Raw genomic sequence first — 24,226 nt, forward strand, 5'->3', positions numbered from 1 at the left:
AAATATCACAAAACAGTAATTAAATAAAACACAGGAAACAGTTTACAAATCCAGAATCAATTTATAGAAATAGGTAATATTTTTAGCTTTAAAATGACACCAAAACGAATAAAATCGGATAAGGGGAACCGGAGATATGAATTTTTAAAGAATTAATGCTTTCTAGCGCATAGAAACAAAAAGCGCCAATCTGGTCATCTGGTCGCACCTCGACCGGGGCAAAGTCAAAGTTTAAGGACGAACGCGATGGAGCCCGGCTCGGCTACAGCCCGCGGGAGGCCTCGGTCAAAAGTTTACCTTAGGACTTAGTCATTTTTCTGGAGATTTTCTTCAGCAGGACGCACCTGCCAGTCCAATCGGACCTCCTGGAACTCTTCTTCGGATACGTGTCGCGGGAGCCCACGGTGGAGATTTTTACCTTTGGACTTAGTTGTTTTTTCGAGGTGAAAATCCTTCGACCGGGGCAAACCTGAATCTTGATCCGACGTCCTTGGAGCCCTCTTCGGATACACTGCCTGGGAGGTCCTGGTCAACTTCCTTTGTTCAGACGTAGTCACTTTTTTGGAGATTTTCTTCACCGGGACGAACCTGCAAGTCAGGCCAGGTCTCGGTTGCGGCAACCAGGCTAGAGTTGCCGTGGCGTGTCGGTCCCTATATGGAGCTTTTTTCCAAAAGTTCTCCAAAGTTTTCCAAACTTCTGGATCTTCTTCCAGATGTTCTTTTAAGGTTCTTTTGAGGTCCACAGTTCACCCCAAGGTTCCAGAAGCTCTGAGAAGCTCCTTGAGGGTGCGGACTACAACACCCAGAATGCACCTGGCTCAAACTCCTTTTTGGCCACTGGACAAACCTGGTTTCTTCAGGAGTTGGTGCAAGGGACTCTGGTTAGCAAATTTTCACCTGTAGCAAACAGGGAGTCCCTCCTTGAACCAGTTGAAGCCAGGCAAAGTCCTTCTTGTGGTGAAGCCCAAGTGTGCAGCTGGTGCAGTCCTCCAGAGTGCAGTGTCCAGGTGCAGGCCAGGGGTCCAGCAGGGCAGTCCTTCTTCTTCTGTAGTTCTTCCTTGTTGGAATCAGAGGTGTGGGTGCAGGTCTGCCAGTTTTATCCTTGCTACTGGGTGAAAAACAGGGGGGTCCTGGTTCTCAAATCAGGGGCAGGGTCCTTCCCCCTGTGATGACCACTTCCTGGGAAGTGTGGCAAAAATCAATCCCAGGGAGCAAAATTCCTCAAAAATCCATCATGGCTGAAAGTTATTTTTGGAGGTTACATCTGGCTGAGCCCACCCACTGGTGTGGCTAAAAATCCTAAACACACCCCTCTCCTAATCTAATCAAGGGGGCAACTAATTGTCTGTGTTTGCAGGATGTGAGGGTGTTGCTGGGTTGCTCCAAATGTCCTTCCCTGCCTTCGAAGACCAGTTTGGCAGCCCTCCCCCTTCCTGCTTCCCTATCTGATGAGGGGAGATCTCCTCCCCCAGGCACATCTCTCTCTTTTGAGCCAGGCCACTTCACACCTCAACAAGCAGCCTGGCCAGGCTGCCAGAGGCTGGCCAATCAGAGCAAAGCAGCAAAAACACTGCAGGGCTGAAGTTGGCAACTTTTCAGGTAAAGTTTAAAACTCTTTACCTGAACAAGTTATATTAAATCCCACAACTTAACAATTAATTTGATACCAAACCTGTGGTTTCTGTAACTTAAGGGGATTTTTTAAAAATTAAAATAAAGTCTCCCCATTCTAGCCTATGGAGGCCATTCGCTACAATGAGAGAAACATTAATTTGGCTGTTTTACCTCACAAGGGCTTATAAAACTATTTTTATAAGGTCCCTGCTTATAGTTACATGGCACCCAGCCCTAGGGGCACATAGGGAACACCTTAGGGATGACTTATATGTAAAAATAAGGTAGTTTAAGACTTTGGAACTACTTTAAATTCCAAAGTAGAATTTGCATGTAACTTTAATTTAAAAGCAGCAAGCAAGGCAGGCCTGCCTTTAAAATGACACTGGCACCTCAGCAGTGCACCTATGGGGGCACTACCTATGCTGGGGTCCCTAAACCCCCATGCCCTACCATATACTAGGGACTTATAGGTAGGTTAATTTTGCCAATTATAATTAGCCTAATTTGCATATCCACTTGACATAGAGCACTGGCCCTGGGACTGGTAAGCAGAACCCAGGGCACAGCCAAGAGTCAGTAACCACCGGTACCTGTCCAAAACGTTTGGGGGTGACCAGGGCAAAAAGGAGGACTTTCCTACACTTGTCATAGGAACTTTAAAGGCATGTGTTGCTATTCGTTGGAAATGTTGCAGAATGTGTTGACATATTTGAAGTCAGCCATAGAAAATGAAACAATAACATGCACTATTAAACATAACAGTGCAATTAAAACATAACAGGACACACTACAGCAAAACATAATGCAACACAACAACCACAGTACCACACAAAAGTAACACAATGCAATAATGCAGCATGTCAGAAAGTGGATTATTAGTTGAAGTGAATGACAGTCCTCGTCAAGTAATAAAGGCACTATTCCTTACCAGGTCCAGTTAGGTCACAACCATTTATACCTAAGCTCAACCCTTGGTAGTATTAGCACAGAGCAGACAGGTTTAATTAAGGAAAACAAGAGCAAAGCAATTATCAGTATCAAACCAGTTAATAAGTAGAAAACACAGCACAATAAAATCCCACTCCAATTTATAAAAATACTATAAGTTTTAGTCTTTAAATAAACAAACAAAAATTCGATGTAGGGAACTGGAGATACTGTTTTTTAAAGTGTTAGATGTTTCTAGTGCAGGAAAGCGCAAAGTTCCAACTCCAGGTATCTGGACGTGATATACTGGGTCAAAGTAAAAAATTAAGGCTCACCACCATAGAGCATGGGTTTGTCCTGCTGAAAAGTTTACCTTCTGACCAAGTTGTTTTCTAGGGAAGAATGTTAGTCGGGTTCCAGGCTGGATTTGTAGAAGGGCTCATCGTAGTTGGGTTTTGTGAGTGCAGGACCTCAGAGAGAGCCTAGACTTTGGATGGAAGTGTGCACTATCAACAGTGTAAAAGTTCTAAGGGGGTGAAGTCTAAAGTCCAGAAAGGTCTAGTTGGCTGCTTCTCAATGTCTGCCTTGGTGGAATCCCTCTATATTCAGACTTGGGCATTTTTCTTGAAGTCCAACCATTTTTATTGGTGCAAAGCTGCAAGTTGGATCTGGCCAGCAATGCAACGTCAGTGGCTGCCGCTCAGTGGTGACCCGGAGGTAGCCTCAGGTTCTTTTTGGAAAAAGTTTAGAAACAGTTTTTTAAGTGTCCAGTTTTCAATTTTTCCAAGAGAAGAGTGCACTCTTAACACCAACCAAGGGTCCAGGACCTTGTTGGCACCACTTGGAGAGTTAGGACTCAATCTCCCAATCAGCAGCGTCCTGGGCAAGTCCAGCTGGAACTGGTCAGTAGGGCTCTTGAAATTGCAGGCTTTTTGCAGCATTTGTGTTCCTGGAGACTAGCAGGAGGATAGTCAGCAAGTCCTTTGAGTCCATTCTTCTGTCTTGGGTTCAAGTTGGAATAGATCCAGCCCTTGTGGTTTCTCTCCACAGGTTATAGTAATTCAACTTCTCTTTCCAATGTGCAAAGGGTTCAGCAGATGCAGTCCTTCTATCGTCTTCATTTCAAACAGTTTCCTGATGAAGGTACCCAGGAGTGCCATTTTTATGCCTAGCGCTAGCTTGTGGATGGGTGAAACTCCATAGCCAATAGGTAAGAAGATCACTGGGGCAACCTTACCTACTTTGACATTACTTCCTGAGGGGTTGGCCTACATCATCCCACATTATCCTTCTCTGCCAAAATCCAATATGTAGGAACCTTTCTTCCCCTGGTCAGGGCTCTGGTGACACCCAAAAGGTGTGTCTAGGGAAATGACAACCTCCCTCTGTAAACCAGTTCGCGAACAAGATTTATCCCTACTCGGATTGGTGCCAGTTGGCTGTTTGTACACTGGCAAGGGTAGGCCGAGGTGTAAGTTACACCTGCTTGTGACAGGGGATGCCCTTTGAAGCTTGTGCATTTTGTGGACACATTTCCCAGGCCATTCTGTCAGGAGGTGGTCACAACTCTTACCAGCCAAGGCTCTTTTGTTCCCTTTCCAGGGAGCCATTAACATCTGCCAGCAGGCTGTCAGGTGACAGTTGGGAATTAACTCTGAAGGGCTTCAAGAGCCTTTAGGCCAGAAAATGTCAACTTTTTATAAGTAGCATTTTCAAGATAGTTATTCAAAATCCAAGTTTTCTATCGGATTGGATTATAACTTCCTAATAATTTGAGTCCTTGAATCATGGTTTTGATTATTTCAAAACTGAAGCTATGCATGGACGTGTTAGAATATAACCCAGTGCTTGACTATGGGAGGGTTAGCCTTGACACAGTAAAAAAGAACTTTGGAAATGTTTTACAGTCAGGACATGTAAAATTTAAGAACACACATCCTACCTTTTAAATATCTTGAACCCTATCATACTAGCATTCAGGGCCTACCTTAAAGGGACACTAATTAGTATTAAAATAGGACGTTTGGGACTTCTAAAAAGGTGATTTAAACAGGTCAAAATTACCTTTTTAAAGCTGCCATGCTATGCTTCTGTGGCAGGCCTAGCATCATGTTTTACATGGTCACTTTAGTGCTGTAGTCTACTAGTGCAATTTAACTTACAGGCCCTGTAGCATTTGTCCAAGAAGTGGGAATTATCATGCAAAATAGGCCTTTCCTTACCCAGCACAACTCAACAGAACAAACAACACAAAATGTCACCACCACAACAAAATGCAACTGTACAAATATGCACAAATATTCTTATCTCACATTACCATCTCCACAAATCTGCTTTCATAATACAATGGCAAAAGGTGTCTACACCAAGCGCTGCCTTACTTACCTCAAAGGGCATTTTATTGCGCCACTCAAAAATGTTTTGAGATCTGGCCCCTAGACTCTGAATCCTAGTTGCTCTTTGCATTCAGGTATTTTGGAGCCAAGATTTGTACATATTTATAGGTTAGGAACATTGCTTCAAAAGTATGCAACTAGGGAAAGAAAGCCCGTGCTATTCCCTGAGAACAAGATACACAGGATACCATGTTTAAACCCACAATTATCTTCACAACCATATTTTAAAATCTCTATAGTTAACTTTCCCAGTACACAGGAGTCCACACCTACAAAGCATTATAGCAGTTAAGACACACCTTAATGCTAAAAAAAACAGTTTTTGAATTTTTTAGTGATGTAAAATATGTAGCGTTTTGCTTGAAAAAGGGACAAATAAGTATGGGTACCAGCTGTGGGCTTGATTCACGAAGAAATGAATAAATATTTAGTTGCAGGTTTACCAGTTTTGGCAAACATTCACAGGAATCTGTTTAGAAACATGTCCCAGTGCAGCTTTCCGAGGACTTTCATGTGCCATCCCCAGGAGGATCCTAAGTCTGCGGTGCAGAGTTTTGTAAAGAAGAGAACTCCTCAAAGGGGCAATAGAATTTCCTATACTGGGGAAATCTTTTTCTGAGGTGGTCTATTCCCTTCCCACTGTGGAAAGGGATTTCCACCAGCCCTTTACTGGAGTTAAAATATGACTTTTTCCAGAGTGGAGAAGGGAATGAGAGGAGCAGGGGTGGATTCTCCATTCATGCTGAGGGGCTGTGCCCATCTGAAATTTCTACACTTTTACCTAAAAATAAGTAGATTTACTTATTTAGAGACACTCTAATCAAATCAATGTATTTATGTCTGGGCTGTTTGTCCCAGGTTGCCTGCCCCACCTTGCTCCAAAGCTGGAGACCGATGTCAGGCAGTAAATCAACTGTATTCAATGTTATGCACAATGCATGGCTTACATTTCTAAAGCCCTTCATTTCCATTGTAGTCTATGATGGTATCCATTGTAGGCCAGTGATGCTGTCAGCGTCACAGTTTCGGGCATTGAAGTCTGCATCCTTACGTGAGGCCAGACGTCCATCATTCACAGGCATAGATCTAACCCTTTCCCATTCATCACACAGTAGGGCTCGATGCAAGCTGGTGTGATTTGGTACCTTGTCCTCAATAATTGTACATGGTGTAATGCTAATCTTCTGTTGTGCTAAGACTCCTGTTCATGCTAACATCCCCTACTGTGATGCCCCAGGCCCTGGCTGCAGGTCGACAGCCTCCTTAGGCATTGAGCTGCTGTATTTGTTCCCCTTGTGAAATTTATTCAGCAGGGTTTTTGTTCCCTTGTGAAGTACAAAGGGAGAAATATGTGTTCATCGTAAAGACAGTTAAATGCAGTATGGCATCAAAACTGGGCCTTTCTTCATGTATTTAACATTAATGCCAAAAACATCAATTGATTCACGGAAATGCGTCAGCGATTTAGTTCCTTTTAGTTTCACATGTTTTACTTAATCTTGAACTCCCGAAGAGTGTTAGATATTTCATCATGTTGTTTTTCTGTATTTTGTTCGTGGCACCTATTGCTCTTGTATAGGCCATACTTTGAGTCGGGCAAAGCGTTTACGAAGGGCTTTGAATGAGAGTTCTGGCGCTGGAGCTGAAGGCAAAGCAAAGTTTCTGTCAGTGGGATGGCCGCACTGCGACACATACAGAACAATGGTCATGTACTTCATATGCAATTGAACGTCTATGTAAATAAGTGTGTGAAGGGGATACACAGCTGTCAAAATATTTACAAGGCAAAAGTAAAAGAAAATAAAGGGCCTAAGTGTGAAAATGCCTAAATGTGAGTGAGTGCAGTGTATGTTTGGGGGTGCTAAAGTGAGGGAGATGCGAGGAAGTGCATTTAAGAAAGAGATGAGGTGCAAGATGTGCATATGGATGAGATGTGCAGAGAAAAAGGGCATCCATATCTAACATCAAAGGTGCGTAACTGAAGGCCAACACTCCTACCAGAGGCTCCAGTAATATTTAAATCACAGTCTCACAGTTAGACCTGTCAGCCTTAGGGTGGTCTTCCCCTGAACATTTTGCCTTCCTGCCTTATGTTTCTGCTAATTCTTTTTGTTGGACTTAGCACTCTGAGCACTATACCACTGCCAACCAGTGCAAAGGTGCATGTGCTTCTTCCCTAATACATAGTTTGATTGATTGATGTATCCACAGTTGGCACATTTAATTTACCTGTAAGTCCCTAGACCATTGCACTACACAAGCCCAGGATATGTAAATTAAATGCTACTAGTGGGCCTGCGTGATATCTACAACAATGTCTCAACAGGTATCAATAGAAAAAACAATTTAATACATAATGAATAAGAACACTACAGGAGAGCACTCAGAGTACTACTTAAGTTTGTATTAAATAAAAAAACAACAAAAAATATATGTAGCAGCATCAACAATTCTCAACAATATGTGTAGTGAATCACACAAAGTGAACACATATTGCTCGTGAACCAGTGCTCGTGAATGGCGTATATTAAACATGTTAAGAAGCAGAAAAGAACATCACGTAGGCAAAAAATATATATACAATTTTAGTACATGGATTAAATATTTAGAAAGCAATTGAAAGAATCTCATGAAATAAATCAAAACAAGCCAGATTTAGCCATGTCGGATGTTGATGTTTCGACCCAAGTTAATTAAGGGTTATCATTAGTACAAGGACAGTACAACATAGAAAATGCAGTGCTGCCAAAGAAAAGAAAAAAAGACAATTAAAAGGAAATAGTAGAGCAGGGCAGTAAAAGCAAAAAAGGTGTCCCTAGACTCCATCGACCTGGTAAATAAGTCAAAAGGGGTTCCCACAAAGACCAATTAATGAACAACACAAACAGAATCAATCATCACATCGCTCCTATAGGCACATAGTATGAGAAGAAAGCTGTGTGGTTCTGTAAGAAGGGACATAGGGCCTGATTCTTACCTTGGCGGTCGGCGGAGAAGCGGCGGTCGGACCGCAAACAGACCGGCGGTCCAAAAAATGGCATTCTGACCGCGGCGGTCACCGCCGCGATCGACCGCCACTTCCCCACTCCGACCGCCATGGCGGTCATGACCGACGGGCTGGAGTTCGCACACTCCGGCCCGGCGGTCGACCCAAGACCGCCAACCGTATCATGACCCTGCTTACCGCCGCTTTTTTTGGCGGTCGGGAACCGCCATGCGAACCATGGCGGTAGGCACTATCGGGGCCAGGGAATTCCTTCCCTGGCACTGATAGGGGTCTCCCCCACCCCCCACTGCCCCCCACGAGTCCTCCCCCCACACCCTCCACCCCCCTGCCACCCCCCAGAGGTGGTACGAACCCCCTGCCCCCCCCACCCCGACATGCACATACACGCACCCCGACATGCACGCACCCCCAACATGCACATATGCACACCCCCTACACACACACATACACAACGGGGGCACATACCCGCACACATACATGCCGACATGCGCACCCGCCGAACTACACACATTGCCCAAAGTCACAGCAGCACCCCCCGCCCGCATGCACGCACTCACACACCCCCTCTACACACCCCCATGCACGCACACATCACACAACACCCCCCCACCCCCTCCCCTCACGGACGATCAACTTACCTTGTGCGTTGGTCCTCCGGGAGGCGACGGGAGCCATAGGGACGTGACCGCCAACAGGAGACCGCCAACAGAAGACCGCCACACAGAAATGTGGGTCGTAATTCTGGGGGCGGTGTTCTGCTGGCGTGGCGGTGGAGGTTGACCAGCCTCCACTTTCCCGCCGACCGCCAGTGTGGCTGCTGGCGGTATTCCGGCGGAACGCTCCCAGCGGTCGGAATACGCGCAGCGGCATACCGCCGCGGTCGGCGGTTTTTACCGCGGCAGTAACTCGGCGGTCTTGCGAAAAGACCGCCGGGGTCAGAATGACCCCCATAGTCCTAATGACCCGAAAAAAAAAATAAGGCTATTTATAATGGAAATAATTGAGCTAATCTTGCTGGTAGTCGTGAATTTATCAGGTATAAATAAACTCCAAATACTAATCCAGTTTCTCGAGTTCAATTGCAGGAATATCCACTACAGTCCATGATGACCACAGGCCAAAGATAATTAATGAAAAGTACTTAGAATATTACACCCATTAGAAAAAAGGTTAAAAGGCTAGTGTGGACCGCTCAAAATAAGTAATTCCATCAAAGATATTACACTCACCCCCTTTCAACATTCTGAAATGTACAACACGCCAGAGGACCAACCCCTACTTCTGTGCGTGGTCGTAGGGTATGAACAATCTCAATACGTAATCACAAATCAATCGTGAACGCCTGAAAAGCAACAATGGACTTGTTCCATATTATGTCTAAGACCATGCTACCTGAAATCCACAAGGGTAATCCACGCGCTTACCTCCGTCATAAAAAATGAATCAATCAATCAAACAAGGTTCCTGTAGAGCGTGGCTTCATAAGGAGCTTGAAGGTGATTCTTTTGTTCAACAGGAGCCAGTGAAGGTCTCTCAGGTGACTAGAGATGCGGCTGCCACAGGGCATGTCAAGGATGAGTCTGGCCGAGGCGTTCTGGATTCTCTGCAGTTTTCTTTTGGAGTGTTTGGGTGGTACTGGCGCAGAGTGCATTGCCATAGTCTAATTTACTGCTGATGAGCCCCTGGGTGACTGTTCTCCTGTACTCGATTGGGATCCATTTGAAAATCTTTCAAAGCAGGCAGAGTGTGTGGAAGCATGAGGATGAGATGGCGTTGATTTGGCGGTTCATTGAGGGGGAGGAGTTCAGGATGATACTGAGGTTGCATGCGTGGTTGGTCGGTGTGTGGGAGAGTTCCAAGCGTTGAGGGCTACCAGGAGTTACCCCAAACAGAGGGGGTGAAACCCAAGATGAGGATCTCAGTTTTCTCTGAGTCGAGATTTAGGCAGCTGTCCTTCATCCAGGCAGTGACTGCCTTCATTCTGTTGTGGAAGTTGCTTTTTGCGGTTGTCGGCTGTGAGGAAGAGGATCTGCTGGGTGTTAGCATAGGAGACGATGTTGGGTCTGTGGTTTCTGACGATGTTAGTGAGCGGGGCCATGTAGATGTTGAAGAGGGTGGGGCTCAGAGAGGAGCCCTGAGGAACTCTGCAGCTGATCTCTGTTGGTTTTGAGGAGAACAATGGGAGCCTGTCTCTCTGGCTTCGGCTGGTGAGGAAGGAGTGGATCCATTCTAAGGCTTTGATGCGGATGCGGGCGTCATGGACTCTATTGCAGAGGGTGAGGTGGGAGATGGTGTCAAAGGCAGCAGAGGTTCAGGAGGATGAGGGCTGCAGTTTCACTCAATGGAGGAGAGTGGAGACGTCTTCCCTTGCTGTGAGGAGTGCGATCTCGGTGCTGTGTTTGCTTCTGAAGTCTGATTGGGAGCGGTCCAAGATGTGGTTGGTTTCGATGAATATGATGAGTTGGGTGTTGATGGCTTTCTCAATTACTGGGAAGGGGAGCAGGGAGAGGGGTCTGTAGTTCTTGAGGTCTTTCGGGTTGGCAGAGGGTTTCTTCAGCAGTGGGTTGATTTCTGCGTGCTTCCAGTTTTCGGTGGAGTAGTTGATGGTGTGGCATAGTTCAAGGGCGATGGTGGCGCCGGCTCAGTTGAAGATGTGGTGGGGGCATGGGTTCGAAAGAGCTCCGGAGTGGATGGTTTTCATGATCTTTAGGGTGTCGTCAGTGGAGAGAGTGGTCCAGTTGAGCAGGATTGGCTGGGAACTGGAGCATTTGGGTGCGGTGGTTGTGGGTGTAGGGGGTGGGTCTTGGGTGGTGAAGACAGGGTAGATGCCTAAGATCTTGCAGTGGAAGAAGGTGGTAAGGTTGTCGCAGAGATCTTGGGAGGGGGGATGTCTACGGAGTCCGTGCTGGGTGTGGTGAATTCTTTGATCAAGGTGAAGAGTTGCTGTGGTGTGCATTGGCATTGATGCATTCCTGGATGGCCATTTTCTTTGTGGTACTGATGAGGTGGTGGTGTGTGGTGTTGGCAGTTTTGAAGGCTGTGTAGTCGGTCGGGGTCTTGCTGCTCTTCCACCTTCTTTCAAGATGTCTGCAGGTGCGCTTGCACTCTTGGAGGGTGTGAGAGAACCAGCTGGCTTTCTTGGAGGGTTTCCTGAGGGGGGCCAGTGTGTTGGTACAATCGGAGATCCATTGGTGGAGGTTGCGTACTGATGTGTTGACATCTGTGGTGGCCGGCGGTGGTGTTTGGCAGAGTGCAGTGGCGAGTTGGTCTTCAGAGACCTTGTTCCAGCTTCTTTGTGGGTGGCAGTGAGCACACTGGTGTTCGGTGGATTTGGTGAAGGAGAAGTGGACGCAGTGGTGATCAGTCCAGTGCAATTCAGAGGGGTGGGTGACGGGAATGTCGGGGCTGGTGGAAAAGACAGGGTTGAGCGTGTGTCTTGCTGAGTGGTTTGGCGAGGTGGCAGCTGGCTGAGGTGAGGAACCATCTCAGTCGGCTGCCATTGCCATACTGAGACACATTGCAGTGTGTTTATACAGAAAAATGTGTGTATACCTCATTTAAATGTCACAAAATGGGTTAAGAACTGGACCTCTGACCCAACCAAATTGGTACAGATCTGGACCAATGCAGAACTCTGCCGGGGAGAAGGACTGCTCTTCTGCTACAAGGACTTCAACTCTGGACTGCTGTTCTGGAAGAAATGCTTTTCTGCTGTGTTGCCTTGCTGCCCTCTGCCCTGCTGAGGAAGGACTGGACCCATTTTACTTGAAGTCAGAGTGACTCCAAGGGCTTGCTGGCTTGCCTCCAGTTCTGAAGTCTCAGGGTCGTCAGAGACTTTACGTTACAGCCTCTGGACTCTGCCAACGGTGAGTCTTACTGTGCTCTTGGAAGTGGGTTGTGCAGCTGTTCCCACAAAACCCCACACATGGCCATCACTGCGCCAGTCGGAACTGCCATATCCCACCTCAATGCTGCTGCCACTGAGAACGAGGACATCGCAGCATCAACTGCGCGACCCAGGATCGATGCATGGCCTTTGCATCACTGGCTGCACAGCTCGATGAACATGTGTTGCCTTTTCGCAAAGGGCTTTATACTGCACTTCAAGAACATCGCATCAGCGACTGCACAGCTTGAAGGCAATGCATGCCCGACTGCGCATATTGAAACTGATGCATAACCTTCACACCTGCCCCCCCCTCTTCGCATTGGATCCTCAACATTGATCCAACCCTCCATATAAGGTACTCTTCCAGCAACACAAGTTTAGTCCCTGTAACCGACCAGTGCTCCATTGTGGTCAGCCTGAACTTCTGGATTTACCCCAGTCTAGAGTGACCAGATAGCCCCGGTTGGCACTTTAAACTTCTAAGTACTACATCTCCAGATATTCTTTTACAAATTCATATCTCAACTTCTACATATTGGATTTTTGGCATGTTGGTCTTGTTGTCTTCATCAAAATATAATCTATTTATGTATCTTGGTGTAGAGCCTTTTTGTGGTGTTTTCACTGTGTTACTGTTTTAAGTGTTGCACACATTCTTAACACATTGCCTCCTCAGTTGAGCCTACCTGCTCTATGCCAAGCTACGAGAGGGTGAGCACATGTTAATTTATGGCATGTAACTGACTTACTCTGATTAGGATTGTGGTCCCTACCTGGACAGGCTGCATACCCCTGCCAAATAGATACTCAATTTCTAACACTCATAATTAGAGAACTCAAATATTTCCAATGTTAATGATTTATGGCAAATCGTTGTTCCACATTTATCTTAAACAGCTAACAACCATTGTCAAAGCCAAAAGTACTAGTAGGTTTTAGGAGTATGTCATTTCTTGTGTTAAATGTCAGGATACAATAACTTCTCTGAGAGAAACCAAAATACCGGTCAGGTGGCACACAATGGAAAAAACAGATATTTATTTTACATGTTCCCTTTTAGAGAGCCCCCACTTTTTTCATCCCACTTAAAAAACTGTCTCCACATATTTAAGCATGGTTAGAGCATTTTCTTTCAATGTTGTTTCCGCATCTAATCCAAGACACGGAGCAAGCACATACTTTAAAGGATCTGCAGTTGTAACTCTGTACAATTTGCACATTACAGTAACTGCTAATGTGTTTAATATTTCCAGACAATACTTACCCACTGCTTTATAAACCTTGCTTTCTTACTAAATTAATTTGCTTTAAAATGCACCATTTACCTTTTTTAAATTTTTTCTCAGGAGGAGGACCCCTCTGGACTCTACGTATGTCCATTAGGCTTGCCCGCTTCACTTAATACATGAACATCACACCCAACATTTACACCCCACTACACCAGCCGCCACTGGAGAGGAGTTTGTACATTTACACTAACATACTTATTTTTGGGCACTTACAAACTTCCAAATCTAACCGCATTTGGAATTCCTCCACATGCCTGTTTTCCCACCATTTAAGTGTACTTTATAAGTGCGAAGAACTTTACAATCGCATCAGAGATCTTCACACCTGTAGATGGGTTTATATTTAAATTAACCTCTGTATATCGGTCTCATAATGTTCTTAGTTACCTCAGACAATGGCATGCACCTCATGTGGGTTTAAAGTTCTACAATACCATCTTTTCCATGATCCCAGAAACTAAGACTATGCCTAGAACAGTATTAGTTGGCCCTCTGAAGTTTCATGCAGCACATTTAAAAAAAAAGTACAAACTAAAAAACACTTGTTGACAGTCACACCTCTGTCAAAAGAAATGGTAATAAATGTTGTTAATATTCTCTAAGGCTCTCAAATTAGAATATCACAATCAGACATAAGATCTCCAAGGGACCAGATATTCTAAAGAGTGTACTGTTTGCAGTAAGGGTGGATTGTTTTAAAAGAAAGGGCTATACATTTCTCCTGTATTTGTCCTGACTTGTCTCCACAGAAACCACCAAATCTAAAGAAGGACAGATAGTGGCAGGAATATTAATGGTAATTCTATACAATGAACCTTTTTAAAATACTTAAACTATTACAGTGACTGGGGAAAGGAAAACTCAATACCTTCAGAAACAATGAACTTGTATGTACTAATAATTTGTAACATATGGTATATAGAGGCTGGGCACACAGTGAAGAATCTTGCATACTGCTATTCACAAACTTGACATATTGTCATCTGGAGAAATTGGTTGATTTCTACCATTTTGTTTGAAGATTACAACACATATTTTAATTGGGTTTGAAATTTGCACCAACAATCGCCCTACATGAGGAGATCATACATTAGTCTGACATACTAGAAGGTGGCATCCTGCAGTGTAGTGTCCTAAGGCTAATTCCTCAACACACTGTTCAGGTAGACAAGTTGTTGTCAAGAATACACAACCTGGTGTACCACTAATCAACTTGATGACTGTGGTATTGTCTTCATCTTGGACTGCATGTTTAATCATTTTGGTGGTCAGAAATGGACTGATTCTGCGAATCATGGTGTTTTCCAATCACAACATGCTTTTACATATGTACAAATCACAAATAGTGATTCTGTAACACCTTACAGAATCACAATTTGTGGTGGCAAGTCGGTATTTGGAAGGGATGTGTTAGGAGTGCCCCTTCCAAATACAGAACCACAGTGGTATGTGTGAATGTTTTGTGACCAATTAACAGCTATAAAACACTAATTTTTTACCAACACCTCAAATGAGGTGGCTACCTTTCACAAATGGGAAGGGGTCCCTAAAGGTCCCTTTCCCCTTGGTGAATGTTGAAACAAATATTTTTTAAGAATATGCAGTGCTACCATGTACCACTGCCTGCTCCTAAAAAGTGAAACTTAAGAATTTCATTTTCTTTTTTTTAAATGCATCCCGTTTTTCTTTAAGGAAATTGAGCTGCATTTAGAAAAAAAGGTTGCTTTATTATCACAGACATAGTGGTCTTCTGGCGTCAGCAGGCCACCATCTGTGTGATGGCTATGATTCCTAATGGGTTGCAAACGGCAACCTACCTCATTTAGGAACCCATCAGAAATCACAATTTTGGAAATCTTTATTTTGCACATTAGGAACTGAGATTTCCTGATTGCGATTTGGTAAGAATCACAATTAGGAAATTGTAATTTCTTTTTTCTGTATATATGGCCTCTGTCATCAAAGCTTTTGACTAGAATCTAATGGCAGCTAAACTTTGAAAGTGGTGGGTTTTAAAATACCTGCCCTGACCTGACCAGAGTGTATGACCTCAGCATCCTTTGTTGATGGGCTCAGATGGCTTTCCTGAAGACCTTTTTGAAACAAAATGGGGCACTATGGTGAATTTCTCAGCACAATGGCCACCAATATTGGCCAATAATTTACTAGTGTGTCAAGACAATCTTACTCTTACCAGGGTGTGGTGGTTTGTTCTGTCCAAGAAACCTTGTAAAATGGTGGCAAACAGTGCATTTGTCATGACAATTCCCCTAAAAATGGACTAAAATAATTGACATATTACATACTTCTGTAGAAATGTGGAATTGCAACTTCTCTGGCCTGTAATTTTTTTAAATCTTGATAGCAACTTCCCTCATTTCTGCATTCTGCCTCTTATCATTGTTCTGTCCTGCCCCTTTCTCTCTAGAGCCTCATTCGTATCACAAACAATATACTTTGAATGCGTGTGATGGAAAAAATGCATTTGACTGATCTCACAATTTCAGAATGTTGATAATAGGACTAGAACTAGACACACCATACAAGTCATACACCGGTACTACTGCTCAGGTCTCAAAAGCAGTTGTGATAATGAAATAACCACAAATTGGTCATGAAATAAAAGTCAAGGGAATGCAGATAAACACATTAACATCCATAAATATGTATATGCAGGCAATCTCACACAGAAAAACAGAGTGCTCTCCAGATTCCAACAGCAATACTTTTTTATATCTACATGTACCCTCTATTCCTATAGTGCATTTGTTGTGTATGATGAGCCTCTTAGTCAAACAGACATATGCAAGTTTAGAGTAGTGATACTGATGCACAAAGTTGTTTTTTACAGCTCCGGAAGTTTAAAAGGACGGAATACATTTCTAGTAGGGTGTAGCTCCAACATCCCCATCAACTGACTACAACTGATGATCTAGCCTCTTTCTTTCTCAAAGCAAAATTACATAGACCCTTACTTAGAACAAGTGTCGCGTAGTACCATGTCCACCAAACTCATAATTTGCCCAATCCTGGCTCACAGGGAGTGTCTGGCAGTTCCAGATAGGAAAACAAATTAAAGGCTCGCACATGGCAATGGAAACTCCCACTGTGAAAACATCCTTTTTTTGTTTTTGACATAGAAACTCCTGCTTTGGGAGTTTGGGTTAAACAAGACGTGGGTCTTATTCAGAGTTTGGCAGATGGACTAAGGTACCGCAAATGTGAGAAGTACTCAGTCCACCAAATTTTCTGTTCAACCTGCTGTATATAAAGTCAAGGACCTGATACTGTCCACACTACTTAGGGTGGATACTTCAATGTAAAGTCTTTCTTCTTTGGGACAATCCTGAACAGGGAGAACAACAAAACTCTTGGCTGTGTGGGGGCTTTGAACATGTGCTTGCACAGCAAAATGTCTGTACCTTCAGAGAAATCCTGGGGATGCCACTCTTCTGAAGGCACAGTGATCTCAATCAGAAAAGCATAGATCTCTAAATATTTTTGAGGGCAGCCGAGTACATCCCCACTCTGCCCTGGCAGAACTGAGTTCAGACCACCAGTGGCTATACAAATCCCTTAATAATTAACATCTGCCCGGCTTCCCCTCTGCTTAGTTCATACCTATATACACACTTTACACTCACACCAGTTACTTAATAGTTTGATTCTCTTCTATGCACTCATTTCATCAGTTTCATATGCTGTCACCCACACTCTCTTTTTTTGAGTTCTCCATATAGCCTTTTCCTCTCATAAGCCCCCTTCGAAGGCTAAAGACTTAACTGATATAACTTCTAGTTATTTCGGCTGGTTGGCAAATAGGAAAAAGTGAGAAATCAAATAGGCCTATGAGTGCTCTCATTTTGACAATTTTTGGGATTCAAATATGTCCCCAAGAGTATGCATGGAAATCTATTTAAAACGATGATTTCCATGGCTTTGTCTTCCCAGTCAGTTTATTCCGGCAAAGAGCCTGCAATCCACACGAGTGAGTTATTTTTACAAATAATCAAAGCTATTTTTTTTTACCTTGTCTGCTTTTCCCATTACCTTGCCCCAATGAAATATGGCTGCTTCCTACCCTTCACCACCCCATATACACAGCCTGCAAAATGCTAATAGTCACAAAGGTACCTTTTGCTTTTTATGGGTGTTTTCTGTAGTTTCCATGTTTGTCCCATTCATACTCGTTTTCTCACCATGCTTCGTCTCCCACCCTTGCCCATGAACTTAACACTGGCCACACTCTTAGCTACTAATGCATTGTTCTCTAGACTAAGTTTCATGTGTGGCCCACACAGACCCTGATTCTGTGAATCTGACCTCAAAATTTTTATTTTCAGATGACTTCTGAATCAAGTCCTGTCTATGTGTCCTGTTGTCTGTATCTCCTACTCAGCACTGGAATGCCCACATGGATCTGGTCCGTGACATAAAACTGAAAAACTATTATAAAAGAAACACATGATACTCCATTAGATGTTACATTTAGAAGATTTGAAGGAAGGTGTTTGATGAGTCCCATTGCTACCAATCTATTTTAAGTAAATGCCTTAAAATGTCTTTCTCTTCTTATGAGAGTTAGGGCCTGATCTAGATATTGACGGACGGGTTACTCCATCACACCAGTGACGGAGATCCCGTCCGCTGAAATTTAAATCCCATTATTTCCTATGGGATTTAGATTCCGACGGGGGGATATCTGTCACCGTTGTGATGGAGTAAAACATCCACCAATATCTAAGTCAGTCCCAAAATGGCTAAGGGGCCTTACTCTTATGCACCTTTATGAATCAGTTCTGAAACGTCCAACTCACTGTTAGTAAAAGTGCATTTGAACTAACTATATGAATATTCCCTTAATATTCTAATTTTAGCTATTTTAGGGACAATTTCCAAAGGCAAGTAAAAATACATAAAATATAACTTCCTTTGTGAGTAGACCCCTATATGTATAAGCAGTAGCCTTCGATTTTGGTGAATATAATGTTTACTTTATACAGTAAATAGGCATACCATAATATTGTTGGTGGTATTTAAAATAGTATTGCTGACTAAGACATGTACATTATTGTTGAGAGCAGTACGTAACAAAATCATATGTAATTTGAGCCCTGTCTTTGTGCCCAAATCAGGTTTAGGGCCGTTTGACTTGCTTTATCAGAAAGCATATTTTCCAGTCCAAATTTTGGCACCACATCAATCGTCTAAGGGGTTTTAAACTACTTCTGGAATTTGAGATTGTATTTTTATTATAGATGCTCCTCTGAGATGCAAAACTCCTTCGAGGCAGGGCAGAGAAGTGCATGCTTTTTTTCATCTAATGACCTTTGGGCTATGTAAACTCTCCCTAGCCTTCGTGTCTTTCATGGACAGGTAGGACTCAGTAGGATAATGCAGTGCTCTGCTAACTTCCCATCCTGAATTTAATAGTTTATCTTTTTATTTCTAAAGTGGAAGACCCATTGCATTCGCTTCTGGTTGCTTAGATAAAATAGACATATTTCATGTCTGAAGAGCTACTCCTTGTGAGATAAAAGAAAGACTGTTGTGATTATGTTGGGTCCTGGGAATGACAACCTACCTATTACGTTTATTGGGAGGCATAGAACATAGCTTTCTGCTACACAAACATCATCAAGAGCAGCCTTAGAGTTGATATGGATATAATAAGCTATTATGTCTATGAAGGGTGAAGCCTGAAACTCTATGCTCCTACTTTTCAGATAACTTAGACAGATTATTATGTTTATGTGTGTATGGAGGCTAAAGGGGACATTGAACTAGCATTTGGAGTTTGTCCTTTCTTACATGGTGTTTAACAAAATATGTATACAGCCACAAGGGGCCCTTCACTCATTATGAAGCATCTTTAAAAAAATGCTTTGCCCTTTGGTGCCTTTGAAGAACTTGGCCTTCACAATTTGGGGTGGGATTGGCAATCACCTAGAAATTAGGTGATTCAGATTCGGATGAATACGTCTTCACGTCTAGTCAAGGTTACTGAGACCTTACGTTAACTGAAATGTAAACATTAATGGAAACCTGCAACATATTTTGTACTTGGTTTGTTCCATTTAAAGCTTTCACAAGCGAAATAAAATACACTGAAACTGCACTCATTTTCTGACATGGGTCCTGATTTAGATTTGGGCGGATGGGTTACTCCTTCCCAAAAGTGATGGATATCCAGTTTGCCCTTGGCTATACTGCCCTTGTAATGCAGCAGACAGGATATCCGTCACTGTTGTGATGGAGTAAGCTGTACGCCAAATGCCAACCTCTACATCAGGTGCCATTAGATATAATGCACTAGTAATACCGCATATGGGATATCCGGCATGTTTGGGACAGAGCAACCAGTCCACTGAATTCTAAATTAGGGGCCACTGGATATATTACACTTGTAATAAGGTGGACGGGATATCCATCAGCCCAACTCTGTATTTGTAAAACTCATTTTATCTTTTTTTTCCTTTTTGTGTCTGCAGATCTATTACCATGGAGAGCCCATCAATGTCAATGTGCATGTTACGAATAATACAAACAAGACGGTGAAGAAAATAAAAATTTCAGGTAAGGCAAAATCAAAGTTCAGTGAGGCATCTGGTAATTGGTTCATGTTTATCATCTGGATGAAACTGCTTTTTATAGTTTAGATATATGCCAAAACAATCTATTGATGACTTTCCATGTTTCAGGTGTGCCACGATAATCAACGGATGAGAGAAACTACAATAAGAGATGGTTGAAATTTTCCTTATAAAAAAAGATGGATTGAAATTGTAATGTTCCATCTTGATTAGAACAGTCACTGCTTTCTTGAATCAATGATGTCTCAAGATAGCACCTTAATTTATGTACGAATATAGCATGTCTACTACCACTAGGAATAGAAGAGGAATTTGACCGACAGTCAGGGCCAGAGTCAGCCCTCCAAAGATCAGAATTTCTAGCAGCGGAGCGCAGCACCACCTGAGTTTGTCAGCCTGGTAGTCTACTTAGACTTGGATCATTCTGTACCAACCTACTTTTGTAAGAGGATAGGAAATTCCACTGTTATTGTTTTTCACCTCCCAAGAGGCTCATTCACTATTACTGATATATCGTATGACCCTTAAACAAAGACAATTGGTTAAAATATTACTTGGGGAATTCTTATATTGTGATAAACAAAATCTCTTACTGGACCAATGGTAATTGCTATCCGTGTACAGACTTTGTTGGACCATTGTCTTTATCATTACCATAAAATTAACTACTAGGACATTGAAGAGTGATTATGGGTAACTAGTGAATACACAATAGAATGCGTTAACTATAAGTGAAGGGTTATTTGTATTTTCATTAGTCACTCTCTTGGGAAGCCATGCTAAAGAGCTTCAGTGAAGAGGCTGTGCCAGTTCTTGCCATCATACAATAATCCAGTCTATTTTAGAAATTAGCCATTCTATGTCAAAAACAGCTCAGACTTTACAAGTACTTCTCACTTACAATAGACTCATTCAAGTACCTTCAAGAAGATATGTTGGTATTTATTTGCTAGAGAAGGACAAATAATTTGATCATGGATGTGTCTCACTCACAATCATTTGCATGCATTGTGCATCTGGCACTTGATTTTCTCCCAATCCCTTTGGAGAATGTTAACTGTGAGACATCAGGTATTTATGTTTAAAGAAGACTCCCCACCCCATGTGTGTGTCCCACGTCTCACTAGTGCAAGATGGGGATTTGGAGAAGAATAGGTAAGTGCTATAATTAACATACTGAAACAGTGCTACCCTAGCAGGTTTAAGAAGGGGATCCACACTGAGGACCTTAAAAAGTGTTTTTATAAAAAAAAGTGCAAGAAAATGAATGTATGGGGGCAGAAGCAGAGGTTTATTGCATGGAGTGGGACATCTCTTTTGAACCTTGTTCTCTGTCACTTTGCTTCATGCATATTAATGAACAACTTAACTTAATAGAGCTATTAGTCTGCTGCAACATATTCTTCGATGACAATGTTTCTTTATTCTTGTTTGTGCGCAGTACGCCAGTATGCAGATATCTGCTTGTTTAACACTGCCCAGTACAAATGTCCAGTTGCTGTGGAAGAGGCAGAGTAAGTACTGGATGCTCATTTCTTCAAATTTCATAAGAAATAATGTAAATATGTATTATCAGTATAATAACATACCTGTAACTGTGTAATGTCAGATACCATCAGAGGAGTTCATTTATTATCAGTATAATAACATACCTGTAACTGTGTAATGTCAGGCACCATCAGAGGAGTTCATATATTATCACTATAATAACATACCTGTAACTGTGTAATGTCAGGCACCATCAGAGGAGTTCATATATCATCAGTATAATAACATACCTGTAACTGTGTAATGTCGGGCACCATCAGAGGAGTTCATTTATTATCAGTACAATAACATACCTGTAACTGTGTAAGGTCAGGCACCATCAGAGGAGTTAATGTATTATCAGTATAATAACATACCTGTAACTGTGTAATGACGGGCACCATCAGAGGAGTTCATTTATTATCAGTACAATAACATACCTGTAACTGTGTAATGTCAGGCACCATCAGAGGAGTTAATGTATTATCAGTATAATAACATACCTGTAACTGTGTAATGTCGGGCACCATCAGAGGAGTTCATTTATTATCAGTATAATAACATACCTGTAACTGTGTAAGGTCAGGCACCATCAGAGGAGTTAATGTATTATCAGTACAATAACATACCTGTAACTGTGTAAGGTCAGGCACCATCAGAGGAGTTCATTTATTATCAGTATAATAACATACCTGTAACTGTGTAATGTCAGACACCATCAGAGGAGTTCATTTATTATCAGTACAATAACTTACCTGTAACTGTGTAATGTCGGGCACCATCAGAGGAGTTCATTTATTATCAGTATAATAACTTACATGTAACTGTGTAATGTCGGGCACCATCAGAGGAGTTCTGTGACATCACAAAGGATGAGGCCTAAGTACATTGTGATGCCATTTGCTGTTGAGTAGTAAAATACAGAAATAACTGGGGTGCAATGGGGTCCTAAATCCCCTGGGCTGAGGTGCCACTATACCCGCTGCACTGGATAGCTACACCCCTGGCAGTGCAAGGCGTGGTATGGTAGTAAGCCACGACTCACTCTGATGTCATACAGCTGTTAACACGATATACATTGTAGAATATTTACATTTATATGTAGTACAAATATCTGTCACTTTAATGTTAATCTATATTTACCATTTCCTGACAAGGAAGTAGTCATTCCTTTCACAGCCTCTCCTTAATCAGGGACGAATGACTGATCAGTAGTATGAATCAAAACTGGGCTCCAGCAAGAGCAGGGCAGACCAGTAGCTTCATGTTTAGAGAACACCTTATCAATGTCTATGCTTTCATTTAACAAATGGGTATATCCAGGACTTGTGGGGAGTTAATAAAGTCAAGTATGCAATTAAAATGTGAATTCTTTGCAGTGTTATGATCCCATTCTTCAGGTTAGTACCAAACTAAGGTTTCTTCAGAATACACCAAGCTGTTAATACAGAGCTTGAACTGCAGACCTGCGCTCAGAATGCGGCAACAGATTGCATCGTGATTTGGGACCCAACTCATAGACTAGCTGCACTGTTAGAGCCCAATTTACAAAGCTATCTCCATATGTACATTTAATTTTCATGTGTAAATGGCATGTCTTACAGGCTTACATTCACTTTTAAAATTCACAGGATATAGATTTATATTTGTTCAAGACTCTTCGACCTGTCAGCCTTAGGGTGGTTTTCCCCCAAACATTTTGCCTTAGTTCTCCATATTTTTCTGATCTAGTTTTTGTTGCCTTTAGGGCTTACCACTGCTAACTAGTGCTAAAGTGCATGTGTTCTCTTCTTAAAACATGGTAACATTGGCTTATCCCCAATTGGTATATTTATTTTACTTAAACGTCCCTAGTAAAGTGGTACAGCATGTACCCAGGGCCTGTAAATTAAATGCTACTAATGGGCTTGCCACCCAATTAAGTAGCCCTTTGAACATGTCTTAGACCAGCCATTGCAACTTCTGTGTGCTGTTTTAAACTTTTTGCCAGGCTCAAACATGCCTTTTTAATACATGCAAGTCACCAATAGTTTAGGCCTAAAACAGCCCAGAGGGCAGGGTGCTATGCATTTAAAAAGTAGGACATGTACTACTAAGTTTAACATGTCCTAATAGTGAAAAATTCTTAAATGTGTTTTCCACTATTGCAAGTCCTACCTCTCCTATAGGATAACATTGGGTTAGATTGAATACGTGATATCTTTTGATTAGGAGCAGATGAAAGTCATGTTTGGTGCCTGAGAATTTTGTAATTTAAAACCCTCTTTAATGGTAAAGTCGGATTGTAATTCACAATTCTGAAAAAGCCTAAAATTTAAGGCTTACTGCTTTTGTGCCAAGCTTCCAGAGGGGTATGCACAGGTTAATTTATTGACTTTTTTGGTTCACCCGACAAGAATTTTGGCTGTTGTATGAGCACAGTTTCACGTGCCTCAACTAACAACCACATTTCTCACAGGTATGATCCGTGGTGAACTAAAGTGGGGACTGAGAGCTTCAGTTTTTGCCTCTCACCTCAAATTCCAGCAGCAAGCTGAACACTGGAGAGGAGCAGGAGAGACTCAAAATGATGTTGATGCCATTAAGAGGCATCAGGAGAAACACTGCCTACCAGAGTATGAAATAATGTACCTCGGTTTAGGAACAGGACAGAGAGCCTGTCTGAGAGGGCACTGTGGGGTCTGTTGTGGGAACATGAACCACGCAGGTTGACTATGTGGTAGCGTTGAAGAGTTTGCCACAGAACAACCATTGTATCTCCAATTTCATGCACCTAATGGCAGCACTAGTGGACACAGTGATACAGGGAGACCAATGAAAGAGCACTTGGCAGGGTCAAATAGTTATCTCTAGGGCTGCTGGTTCAATGGCTACTGTTCATTTCAGTATGGTTGAAGCCCTCGGTAATGTCGCAGATGATGTAAGAATAATGGAATCTTATTCTAAGCAGAATGAATCACAACAGGCCTGGGAGCTTGCAG

General features: G+C 42.6%; 1 protein-coding gene across 4 annotated transcripts in view; it reads left to right on the plus strand.

Annotated features, from left to right (window-relative positions):
• The window catches only part of LOC138249738 (beta-arrestin-1), a 702,383-nt gene that overhangs the window by 612,914 nt on the left and 65,243 nt on the right, over nucleotides 1-24,226 (plus strand). For all 4 annotated transcript variants that reach the window (XM_069203796.1, XM_069203797.1, XM_069203794.1 and 1 more), the window contains exons 9-10: nucleotides 19,617-19,701; nucleotides 21,160-21,232. In XM_069203796.1, coding sequence (XP_069059897.1) covers nucleotides 19,617-19,701; nucleotides 21,160-21,232 — 158 coding nt within the window. The remainder of the gene's footprint in view (nucleotides 1-19,616; nucleotides 19,702-21,159; nucleotides 21,233-24,226) is intronic.

This window comes from Pleurodeles waltl, chromosome 8 (genome assembly GCF_031143425.1).
Source record: "Pleurodeles waltl isolate 20211129_DDA chromosome 8, aPleWal1.hap1.20221129, whole genome shotgun sequence".
NCBI classification, from domain to species: Eukaryota; Metazoa; Chordata; class Amphibia; order Caudata; family Salamandridae; genus Pleurodeles; species Pleurodeles waltl.